The sequence below is a fragment of the Bombus huntii genome, chromosome 1 (genome assembly GCF_024542735.1).
Source record: "Bombus huntii isolate Logan2020A chromosome 1, iyBomHunt1.1, whole genome shotgun sequence".
Classification (NCBI taxonomy): Eukaryota; Metazoa; Arthropoda; class Insecta; order Hymenoptera; family Apidae; genus Bombus; species Bombus huntii.
In genome coordinates this window covers 7,220,478-7,231,953 of record NC_066238.1, presented here as the reverse complement: position 1 = coordinate 7,231,953, position 11,476 = coordinate 7,220,478, and the positions used below count along the sequence as shown (strand labels likewise).

The 11,476-nt window shown below is 39.9% G+C and overlaps 3 protein-coding genes across 3 annotated transcripts; all 3 read left to right on the top strand.

Annotated features, from left to right (window-relative positions):
* The first annotated feature begins 728 nt into the window (after positions 1-728).
* LOC126868570 (uncharacterized) lies at positions 729-3,346 on the top strand. The gene is made up of 5 exons (XM_050624168.1): positions 729-952; positions 1,677-1,738; positions 1,845-2,146; positions 2,861-3,228; positions 3,305-3,346. The coding sequence occupies exons 1-5, from the start codon at positions 935-937 to the stop codon at positions 3,344-3,346; spliced, it is 792 nt and encodes a 263-aa protein (XP_050480125.1). The 5' UTR covers positions 729-934.
* A 183-nt stretch (positions 3,347-3,529) lies between these two features.
* LOC126872673 (uncharacterized) lies at positions 3,530-4,657 on the top strand. Its single transcript, XM_050632803.1, has 2 exons — positions 3,530-3,674; positions 3,813-4,657. Exons 1-2 carry the CDS (start codon positions 3,539-3,541, stop codon positions 4,010-4,012), a joined length of 336 nt encoding a protein of 111 aa, XP_050488760.1. The 5' UTR covers positions 3,530-3,538; the 3' UTR covers positions 4,013-4,657.
* Positions 4,658-7,143: 2,486 nt separating this feature from the next.
* LOC126868563 (uncharacterized) lies at positions 7,144-8,979 on the top strand. The gene is given in 6 exon segments (XM_050624154.1): positions 7,144-7,197; positions 7,768-7,808; positions 7,810-7,911; positions 8,299-8,341; positions 8,705-8,778; positions 8,859-8,979. Coding segments are annotated over 6 exon segments (435 nt in total).
* Positions 8,980-11,476: the final 2,497 nt, after the last annotated feature.

Genomic DNA, 11,476 nt, shown 5'->3' with positions numbered 1-11,476 from the left:
TTCCACCTGTTCCGATTGCTCAGCAATTCAAATTACCTAACATTCGAAATATTTTAATCAATTCACACTATAAAAAACCACTGTAATTTCTCCAAAGCTGGAATCCTCTCACTGTTCATGAATTATTAATTACCACAGAAACGAGTCCTTCTTTATCAAATTAGAATAAACTTCCATTGAAGTTTCTCAATGAAACACAATGCAATCCGAAGGCGATAGAAATCGAATATAATTTCCAACCTCCAGGAATTCAATTTTACCTAGTTCATCAAATTTGTAATTCTATATAATTTACCATAAATTCATTCTCTTAATTCTCACATTTCAATTCAATTCGATACCGATGCAGACTCAAACGGACAATAGAAAAAAAAATTAATAAATGTACTCTCAATCCTGCAAAACTCAATTCTAACTAATTCACCATAACAGTCTCGATTCAGAATTTTAGTCACTGCCTCGAAAAGTCGACCAGAAAAGTCCGTTTCTACATCTCCTCTCCGAAGAAGGTCCCAGAAGCTCGGCCATCGGCGATTTCCTGGTTACCCCAGAGGACAGCAATGCCGAAAACCGCCCGAAGCGCGAATTTCTCTGATGTCTCTGGGTCACGGCCGTTTCTCCATGTATTCACACACGCACACGCACACACACACACACACGAATACGTACAATACATCGATTGCTTTTGGAACGTGTAGGCTCGAAGCGTGGCCGGTGTGCACGAGAGCTCGAACACGGCCACCTTCGATTCGAGTCTCCTCCGCTGGTTGGGCAAACCGATCTTCATCGTCTCCCCACCTGCCTCGCTCTTCCGGTACTTCATTCGGCCTCGCTATATATATAGCCAGGATCCTTGCTGGATATATATGACAGTGTGTTCCTGGCCACAGAATCGAGCTGATCGAGAAAGGGACAGGAAGGGACCTGGTGCACCATGCAGCTCAGGATCAGTGTAAGAAGCAAGGATATTCGTGCTGATGAGATAATCTGTTGGATTTTGGGTGACGGATCTGTGATGGCGAGATTCGATACGCGGTTGTGATACGCGACTAGGGAGTTTCAAGTTATCGGAGTTACATTTGTGATAAGTTTGGATCTGGGGGATGGTTAGATCGATGATTGAGTGGTGGAGTGTCTTCGTGATGTTAGGATAGTAGAGTATTATAGATGGGTTACTGGCTGAATAATCGAGTCGTGTTTTAATATCGTATTCGTGATGATATACTTATGAATATAGCAAGATAATCAATAGGTAATTGGAGAATGATTTATTTTCTTCTATCAATGAATCGAAGAGATGATACGATAGAGGTCACTCTTACGATACTAGAACGATAGATTCGTGAAATTGCCGATGGCAATTCGTAATTCTACAGAAGGTTAATTTTGGAATAATTTTAAAAAGACCAAAGAGTTCATTGTAAGAAACCCGGATTATCAGCTGTAAATAGGGAAAAGGTACAGAAAATTTTGAGTTCCCACGGCCCTCATTGGTTTACGTAAATTATCTCATAGAATTTGTTATATAATTCGAATAGAAGTTATTATATGGCTTTGCCTTTCTCAGGGGTAAAATGTCAATTTCACATATTGGCCACCCATTTTCAATCCTCCATAATTCTACAGAAAAAAAGAAAGGAGGAAAAAATGTACTAATGAAGTTGTTCTATTTGCAGATGAGGTGCTTGATCTTTGCGGCGATATTGACCGTCGCGCTTGCCACATTTGGCAAAGAGCAGTAAGTACACATTAGCAATTACACGTGGCCGCGGGCACCATTAAAATCTTATTACCATAAGAAAGATAATAATCTTAATATCCATGTTCAACCATTAACTTTTCAGCGTACATATCAGAATCCACGTACCGGAGATAATACAGCATGACGAGAAGAAGGTTATTAAATACGAAGATCACGGTGGACATGATCATGGAGGAGGAGGTGGAGGTGGCGATCAGACTATAATAGTCACTTCGCCTGGAGGAGGTGGAGGCCACGGAGGCGGTGGTGGTCACGGAGGATTTGGCGGTGGATTTGGAGGTGGTTTCGGAGGCCACGGAGGAGGTGGCTTTGGAGGTGGACACATTAGCATTGGAGGTGGTGGTCACGGTGGAGGTGGCCACGGAGGTGGCAGAGGATTCGGAGGTAAAACTTCGAATTGGAAATGTGTCAAAATGATTACTGTCATTTTTATCGAAGCAAGCATAGCAAGGATATAAGCAAAGAATTTTCATCAATTTGATGAAAATTACTATCATCGAAAACGCACGCAGAAGCTCTTGTTGCGTTTCTCGAGTCGTAAGAGATAATGGTAGAGTAGAGCATCTTCTCACGTTCTCTTTAACCAATAGCGATATCTGGTTGATTTGCAGAGAATGCGTCCCCTGTTTCCCCTCGCGCTCCTTCGTAGCCGTAGAACTCGTTTCGTTGCTTTTCACTTCCGGCTCGTTTCGAAGCCGGGAATTCGTCTTACGTTCACTCACACACACGTGCAACATTACAAACCCATCCGCATACTTCATTACCGTAACCGTGTCTTCGTACTTCGCGATTCTCTTTTGCAAGGTTGGACGTTGACCGTGATCTTATTAGAAATCCCATTTTAGTCGTCCTTTTCTTTACTTTGGCTTCAAAATTTCATGCATCAACCTTCTACAAATAGCATTCCCTTTTAGAAAATACTCGTATTAAGGTCCTTTTTCTTATTTTTTTATCGTAGAACAATTTGTAGTTAATTATAGGGAAATTTATAATTGAATAAAATTCTTACCAGACAAAGTATCGTTAAAGGAAAGAAAAAATAGCATCTTTTTTTAGATTAGATTACTTCCAAATGAACGAATAAAAATATCATTGCAGGTGGACACGGAGACATTATAATATCCAGTTCAGGTGGTGGCCACGGTGGTGGAGGCTATGGAGGCGGTGGTGGTGGATTCGATGAACATCACGGTGGCGGAGGATTTGGAGGAGGAGGTGGATACGGTGGTGGTGGAGCAACGATCATCGAACATCACGGTGGCGGAGGATATGGAGGCGGCGGTGGCGGTGGTGGCTTCGATGCTCACCATGGTGGTGGAGGATTTGGAGGCGGTGGAGGATATGGAGGCGGCGGTGGTGGAGGAGCGATCATCGAACACCACGGTGGTGGAGGCTATGGAGGCGGTGGTGGTGGTTTCGATGCTCACCACGGTGGCGGAGGATTTGGAGGTGGCGGTGGTGGAGGGGCAATTATCGAACACCACGGTGGTGGAGGATTCGGAGGCGGTGGTGGCGGTTTCGATGAACACCATGGTGGAGGAGGTTATGGAGGTGGCGGTGGTGGGGGTGGTGGCGGAGGATTGATCATCGAACACCATGGTGGCGGTGGAGGCTATGGAGGCGGTGGTGGCTATGGAGGCGGCGGTGGTGGATTCGATTCACACCATGGCGGAGGAGGTTTTGGAGGAGGCGGTGGATATGGAGGTGGCGGTGGATATGGAGGTGGCGGTGGATATGGAGGTGGCGGTGGATATGGAGGTGGTGGTGGAGGTTTTGATGCTCACCATGGCGGAGGAGGTTTTGGAGGAAGTGGATTCGGTGGTGGCCACGGTGGTGGCGGCGGAGGAGGTGGATTCGGTGGAATCGAACACCATGCTATTAGTAACAGCATATCTTCCGGCTTCGGAAGCAGGTAATAAGATGTTCTTTTCCTTAGTATTTCTCTTAACCTTGATATTGAAAGCGTCTTTATATTTCCTGAGCGTAATTTCGCGCTTAACGTTTTCATTTGCAACCACGTTATATCTTAATAATTAAATCTTTATTTCAGTGGGCACGGTGGAGGCGGAGATGGATACAGTTCCGGTGGTGGTTACGATTCGTACTCAAGTGGCGGTCATAGTGGTGGCGGTCATGGTGGTGGCGGCCATGGCGGTGGTTTCTCAGGCTATCACAAGAAAAAGTAATAGCGATCGACGAGTCAATGTCGTGTTTCCGATCGGTCGGTTTGACCGATTTCCGACATCGTGATGATCGCGTTATTCCTCGTGCCGCGTTCTCATCACGCGATCATTAACGTCACGTGACTGTCGATCGCGATTCATCGACAACACTCACTGCTACATAGCAGGACACTAATTCACAACGATCGTTTCGATTTCCCCTGATTCTCCTCGAGATACTTCGAGGAAACTATTTGTCATTTCCACTTTCGTTTTTAAACGAGTTGGCGTTTACCGTTAAACGCAGCAGAGAAAATGGAAAGTTTAGAAATTCGATCGAACGGAATTAGTATCGTCATAACGTTTGCAATGTCGATTTAGCATGTTAAGTGGATTAAACGGATCTGTCGGTACATCGTATATGAATTGGATTAACGATAGAATAATTTACCGAGAATTTAGGAACGAGGAAGAATATTTCATTCGTGTATTATGGATTACATGACATTAGTTTCGATCACCAGAAGATCGACCGTTCGTACAGTTTCGTGTAAATCCTGCATGACTGCGTTTTATAATTAGTTAGTCTTTAATGACTACTCGCGTGCGCTTCGCAACTGCGACGCATTTACCTGATTATTTTATTCATCGCAGCTATTGTGTTTTGTATATATTATACGTTGTGTAAATACTATTCGTTTACTGTTATCTTTAATAAATTGTTTTATTTGTATTTTGTAAGTCATGAGTCTTTCCTTATATCCCATAAGTGAAAAGTGAAAACATTTGCTGTTTTATATTTCTTACACTTGCCATACGCATGATTATTAAATCACTAGTTTACCTAACTCGCTTCTTCACAATTTCGTGTTTTAAAACTCGTTACAACCTCAACTTCAATCGTGAGATATACCTACAGCTGAAGCAAATCAGTGCATCATAAGTTACATATAATTGAAAATATCAGCCTACTTTTTTCAGCAATATCGAATCCTCTTTAGTACGCTACTTTCGTTTACAGATCTAATTTTGTCCATCCGAAAATTTGTTAATCTTCCTGGCTTCCAAAAATTCTGAAAAAATTAACACTTACTTACTAACGTCGCTTCTTTATTATCAAACACTCTGTGAAGTTAATTCTTAAAAAGTTTTCTTGATAACAATTGAAATCTGGATGCCCAAATTGAACGCTAAAGTTCCTTTGTGTTCAAATGGATCCAAAGATGCTACTGAAACCTAGTAAATGTATTTTATCACCGTAGAGGGTCGTAGATCCATTTAACAGCCAGGAAATTCCCATGGTTTCAAACCAACATGGTCATTAGTTATCGTAGGAAGCAATTAATCAAGGATATTGATCTCGGGAAACGGGCGAATGATGTCTGTCGATCGCTGCGAGCTTGTTCGCCATAATGGAGTAACTTTTCTGGAACGATAATTGCTTCAGAACGTCTAGGATTAGTTCGAAATGGAAAGTAAGCGAAAAGTGAAAGAGAGTAGATGTTACGGTACACGGAGGAGGACGATTTCACTCGCACGATTCTAGGTGTTCGTATGGCAAGTAACACGGATGTTGTCCTTGATCTACGATAGTCTGCGCCGAGAATCTTTCTCGTTTTGCAACAGCGCCTCGAGATCAATGGCCGTATAAACAATTCGTCGAGACAAGGTATTAAAATACAGGGATTGTTTAGAACGTCTGAATCTTTTGAGATTCGGTCAATACTTCCTTATTGTTACTTTCTTTCCTTTTATAACTATGTGGTAATATATCACACAAAACGTAATATTAATCTTGTAACAGTGTGGTCTATGCAATTGTTTCAGACTGTAATTCCGTTACCAGTGCAGATAGAGAAAAACGTCGAATAAGAAAGATGAATGGCTCAAAGAGTACTACATCCGTGGCATCAATTTTTCTTTTTTAAAGCGCAATGGTGCATGTGCAAACAACGATCAAATCATTCTTTTAAATGGAACCAACCTGTACAATAATTGTTTAACATGCATACAACATATAACAATTGTTTATATATTCTTTTTCATACACAGAACTTTCGAAATTACGAATGACAGAAGTGGACGAACTCATTGTTATCAGGATGTTCCTGTTTCTCAGAAGATGATCGTTTGCATAACAAAATTGTGAAAGTAGACAAACGTAAAAAATCGGCGAATAGATAAAGCAATTGCCTGAAATGGATCTATTCTGTCTGAAATGAAAATTAAACTTTCTAGCCTGAGATCTTGTAAAAGTGCGTATACGAGATTCTTCACTTTCCGACACAGCCATTAACTATGCTTATGAACTTCCAAAGAAACGACGTGTTGCTAATTCGTTCAAATTTTCATTTGATATAACAGAAAATTCTACGCTAATTTACACGAGATACACCGTACGCGTGAGTACTTACACTCTCCAATCTTAAACACGCACATTCGTTTTGACGTTCGCGGGCGAAATCGGTTCATAAAATTTGAATACAAAAAAATGAAACATCGTTATACTTTATAAATACAGAAGATGAACAATTATCGATATCATTGTCTAAAAAGAACGAATAAAACAGAACGCAACATACAATTAGGTTTATCCAATTCTCCATCGGAATTCCTCTTTCACGTAGTAGAAATATCAAGATCGTACCATTACTGTGAGAAGTCCCCCATTTGTCGAGACATACAAGAAAAAACAAAATGAAGTACGACGCGCAGCTGATTTAGCGGAGGAGGGATTCGATTGAGAAAGAAAAAAGAATAATTCCCCGTTTACTTTCTTCGTACCATTGGCGTAAAGCGATCGATACATGCAGATCTGGATCACGCTAAACGCTTTTCGAAATTTCTCCAGACATCGAACGATATTACACTGTTTAGAGAATCGATAAGATTTCCAACAGATACTTTGCTGGAATCACCAAAACGCATCGTTTATGTGTTTATGATGAAGATTACGACGGTAAATGACACGTTACGACAATGTAATGTTACTCTGATAGCGGTAACAGAAGACAGAGAAAGTGAACGCGAGTTCCAGAAAGATCGAACACTTTCGAAGGGCCATTTCACCGTTCCTTCTCTTTCGTTTCTTTCTTCCCTGGAAATCATAATAGCGAAACAGTATAGGCGAACGAGATCGATTACAACTTTCTAGTAATTCAGTCGTCTGTTTAAATACGTATCAATGAACGTAAATGGGCCATTGAAGAAGAAATAATAATGGGATTCGAGATATTCGATCACGCGCAATGTTTCCTGGCGAAACTGACGTCTGTAAGCTCGTAAATTAGCGTAATGTCGATAGTAAAGCATTTGAAAAGTCGTTGCTCGCTAAGTTGTTAGAGCAAGCAACGCAATTGATTACAATAGAAGTTATGGTAATAGAAAACATTGTAAAAGGTCTGTTTCGCAAATACGATTACGTAAAGTCGTTCGCAATTCAATAATTTTTATATTTCTCAAGTTTGTATCAGTACATTGCCTATGAGAGACGAATATGTCTCCTTTCAATTTAAAATGTCTCTTCTCTTAAAAGAAAATTATTAGATAAAGTACACTCTGATCTCTTTTTAAATCATAAGTATTTATAATTCTTTACAATGTTTGCTTTCTCCTTAACAAGCAGATTATTAGACAAGATTATTAGACAAGAGGAATACTCCAATCTCTTCTTAAACGATTTGTATCTCGAATTATTCGCGAAATTTCTTTCTTCCGTAGTAAATAAATACATCTCGATTACATTTGTCTTTTTTTATTCTTAAATCAATGATCTACTACACTCACACTACTGGGGCGATATCTTTCACACGAGAGACAAGTAGGTGTCTACGACAATGATAGAAGGGGCACGTGAAATTTCATATAATCTCAAGTGAGAGCGAGTAGAGGGTTGGGTGGGGTGCACGCAGGAACTATTTTGCTCGTTCCTGTACCGTTCACTGATTATGCTTCCGTTTATAAGGCTTGCCAGGATTCCAGCTTTTAGTACCCGAAGAGCAACAGTCTTGGAATACACTCGGAGTTCAACGTTGGAGCAATCAGACTCGAGGCAGAAAATGGCGAAACTCCGAGCGCAAGTGGGTGTTAATCACCTCGATTCTCTTCGGTGACCTTGATTTACTTCGACAAAAAATTACGCGTCTGTCAAAAATAACGCCGAGTGAATTCCAAAAATTAGCTGACCTTCGAAACGCGGTGTCGTGTTCTCTTAGTTTAAAAAATTATTTAATAGGACGATTGGATATTTGTTGAATGTTTCGAATGAACATCCTCGTGACTTTTGCTTAACTTCTTCACAGACAAAATTTATAAAAGAGAGAAGAAGAAAACCGTACATTTCTTCGAAAACATACTATACACACATACACGTAGCCGTGAAATAGTTCTGAAATATTTATTCATAGTAATGTTCATGGTATCTTTTAAATTCATACTTGAGTTAAACGCGCACATGCGTATGGTCAATTGCACGTCAACTTGTTTTCTATGGAAGCAGCAAGTCGTTAGGAAGAATGGCTTTAACGATGAAAGGAACAATAAGAGGCGTGCCTCAACGACACGATAATTTCACCATTTAACGACGCGATCTGATCGTACATTAGATACTTTCACCGGGGCTCTTAATCTTAATTAATTTACTCTCTTACGGACTCATGAAATATTTCGCGTAGTATTAACCTTTCATTTAAAGTCGCGTTATTTATATCGTTTCTACGAAGTTTCTTCCCCTCTCAGGTATTTTGATATGTTATTGTATTTAATTATATTTATTTTTCAGGCCTTCCTTCTTGTCCTCGTCGTTTCAATCGTCCTCGTAGCTTCGATGCCTTCCCCTGGCGGTCATCACGAACAGTAATTATTTACCAATCGATTAATTATCGTTTGCATTTTACACTGGACCATTATATTCGATAACGTTTCGTTCTCCGCAGCACGCATTTCGTCATTCACGTGCCAGAATTGATTCACAAACACCATCATACGCATGTGAAAAAGATTCACATAAAACACGAAGAAGATGATGGTGGTCACGATCACGTAGAAGAGTGGTGAAACTCGTGCAGTTTCTCTAGTTTTATAGAGCTTGTACGATATCTTTCTAAGACTTCTTAACGTTAACGTTGTTGCATTGTTATTGTATTATAATCGTTAACCATTGTTGTGAACTTATGTTGTGTTAATAAAATACTGTTAATAAAAGTTATCGAATAATGTTATTTGTAACATAAAACACAAGATCTTAGGTGTTTGAAAAAATGTACATTTGATATTTGACAAACACGTGTATTGTATAAAAAATAAAGTAACATGATACAGTATGTACAAATAATGTTAACCTAAGTACACACATGTGCATACCAAGTGATATTAGTTCTATATTACAGACTTAAACGACTAATGATGCAGGCAATTCGAGTTACGTTTTGTACTATTCCCTTCTTGTAGCTTCTGCGTACTTCCGGGAACGATTTGGTTGAGCAAGAATAAAATTGGAGCGTGGTGAAATTCTATTAGCAACCCGAACGCCCTTATTTTAGAATCTGCAACAAAGTGACAAGAAATCTTTACTCTCGTAATTTTTCCCTCGATTCTACGTGCTTTTGGTTATTTTCGATTCAATCGTGTTTTTCTGTCAAGTTTTTCACTGAAACTTTTTATGCACTTGTCCTCGTTTCAATTTTCCTTTAAATAATCAAAATATGTCTGATTTCCGTAATATGAGAATAAAATTCTTTACCCTCCGCTATGAAAATACTTAAATGTCTGTCAATCGTTAATTACGTTCTAACCAAAATTTTGATTGTTTCAATTCCGTTGACGCAAGGGAGAAATTCTTTGTTTTAATTACCTAAATAATAACAAGCCGAAGAGCGAAGCGCTCCCATTACCACCACTTCTTTTCTTCGTGAACAGGGATGGGTACAGGCACCTTTTCGACGATCGGAACAGGTACGTGCACCTTTTCGACGTGATGGACTGGCACTGGAACGGGCACCTTTTGCACGTGATGGATAGGAATTGGAACAGGGACGGGCACCTTCTCTACGTGATGCACTGGTATCTTCTTCACATGATGATGATGAACCGTATGCACGTGATAAGGCACATGGATACGGACGTGCTGGTGAGAACTGAAATCATACGTTTAATTTTCTTCCGAACGAGTTGACTGTCTTCTTTTTTAATATACTAACTATAGATTCTAATACAAATACAATAATAAAATATGTAAATTCTAGATGATAATACTTCGTTAGTTAAGAAAACAACTTAAGAGAAGAAACAAAATAATGCATCTTAATTTTGTGTTTAAAAATTTGTATTTTTATTTTTGAAGATAATACCAGGTGAAAATAGTCATACGAAACGTTCAAACATTTTGACAACTTACCCATGGTAGCCTGGTACTGGCGAAGACAAGGCCACGGCTAGTATTCCGAACACGATTAGCTGCAACACGAATGTGAATTTGTGATTTGCCCATAAGGCGAAAAGTGCACCGTGACACGGCGTATCGTGTCATTTATATGCGCGACGTTACTTTTTTTGCTCTTTTTTTTTTCGAAGTTTCACTACTCATCCTACATGCTTCGTGCAATCATGTCTCGACAGGGTGAAAGTGTTTGCAGTTCTAATTTTAATTAAACGTTTATCGAAATGAATTTACCTATTACCATTATAAAATTATCTGACCAATATTACAATAATCGGTAAGAAGACAAAACAAATATACAAAGAAGCAGAAACTAAGAATGAAGCTAATCTAATTTACGTATATGATCAGAAACCTTGGTCTGCGCAAAATTTCCTACGGATTCCAAACGAAGCCATAAACAAAATTACCAGAAAAATAATCCTCAAAGTAATTGATACGAGAATCAATTCGTAAAACGTTCACAAAGAATTTTCGTATAATTCTACAAGTTTATAGCACATCGTTCGAAATCACTGTATTCGTCGATCCACAAGGGTAGTTCACCCTTCACACAAAGCTTGGCCGAAGGTTCTACTCACAACGATGGTCTGGGAGCGCATCCTGCTCGGCTGTCTGTTCTTCTTTTTTAAATGACTACAATTTTCTTGCTCGACGTGACGAGCCCACGAAACGACACGGTCGCAGAAAAAGAAAGAAACGATAGAAAGAGGAAAAATCGAATGAGACGAACTGAAGCTCGATTATACGTCGATCACACGTGAGACCAATGTTTTACCGATGTCGATACGTTTCTGGCTTTGAACGGCCGGGGATGTGTGCTTATAAAGGACCAACCGAGGTGGCCAAAACCACCCGGTGAAAAGCCACAGGGTGGGAGAGCCAAAGTCGCTCGACTTTACGGTTACGTAAAAGATAGGAAGCGGCCGACTCTCTGGTTACGTCCGTTCCAAGCGTTCTCCAAGCCTGCGTAACAACACACTGCGTACGCTACGTGTCCAGCTTCGTTCGATATAATTTACTTAGGACCGAGAAATGGCAAAAACCTGTCTTTAATTACGATATTAATTCATTCGAAGAGTCAATCAGTTAGTCATTTCACCGTTACGTAGACGA

Bases quoted from the DNA above. Each gene is read 5' to 3' on its own strand.
- LOC126868570 (XM_050624168.1), top strand. The intron at 1,739-1,844 runs GTAAGTACACAT...TTAACTTTTCAG, and splicing joins GCCACATTTGGCAAAGAGCA to CGTACATATCAGAATCCACG. The intron at 3,229-3,304 runs GCAATTATCGAA...ATGGTGGAGGAG, and splicing joins GAGGTGGCGGTGGTGGAGGG to GTTATGGAGGTGGCGGTGGT.
- LOC126872673 (XM_050632803.1), top strand. From the start codon at position 3,539: ATGCTCACCATGGCGGAGGAGGTTTTGGAGGAAGTGGATTCGGTGGTG. The intron at 3,675-3,812 runs GTAATAAGATGT...TCTTTATTTCAG, and splicing joins TCTTCCGGCTTCGGAAGCAG to TGGGCACGGTGGAGGCGGAG.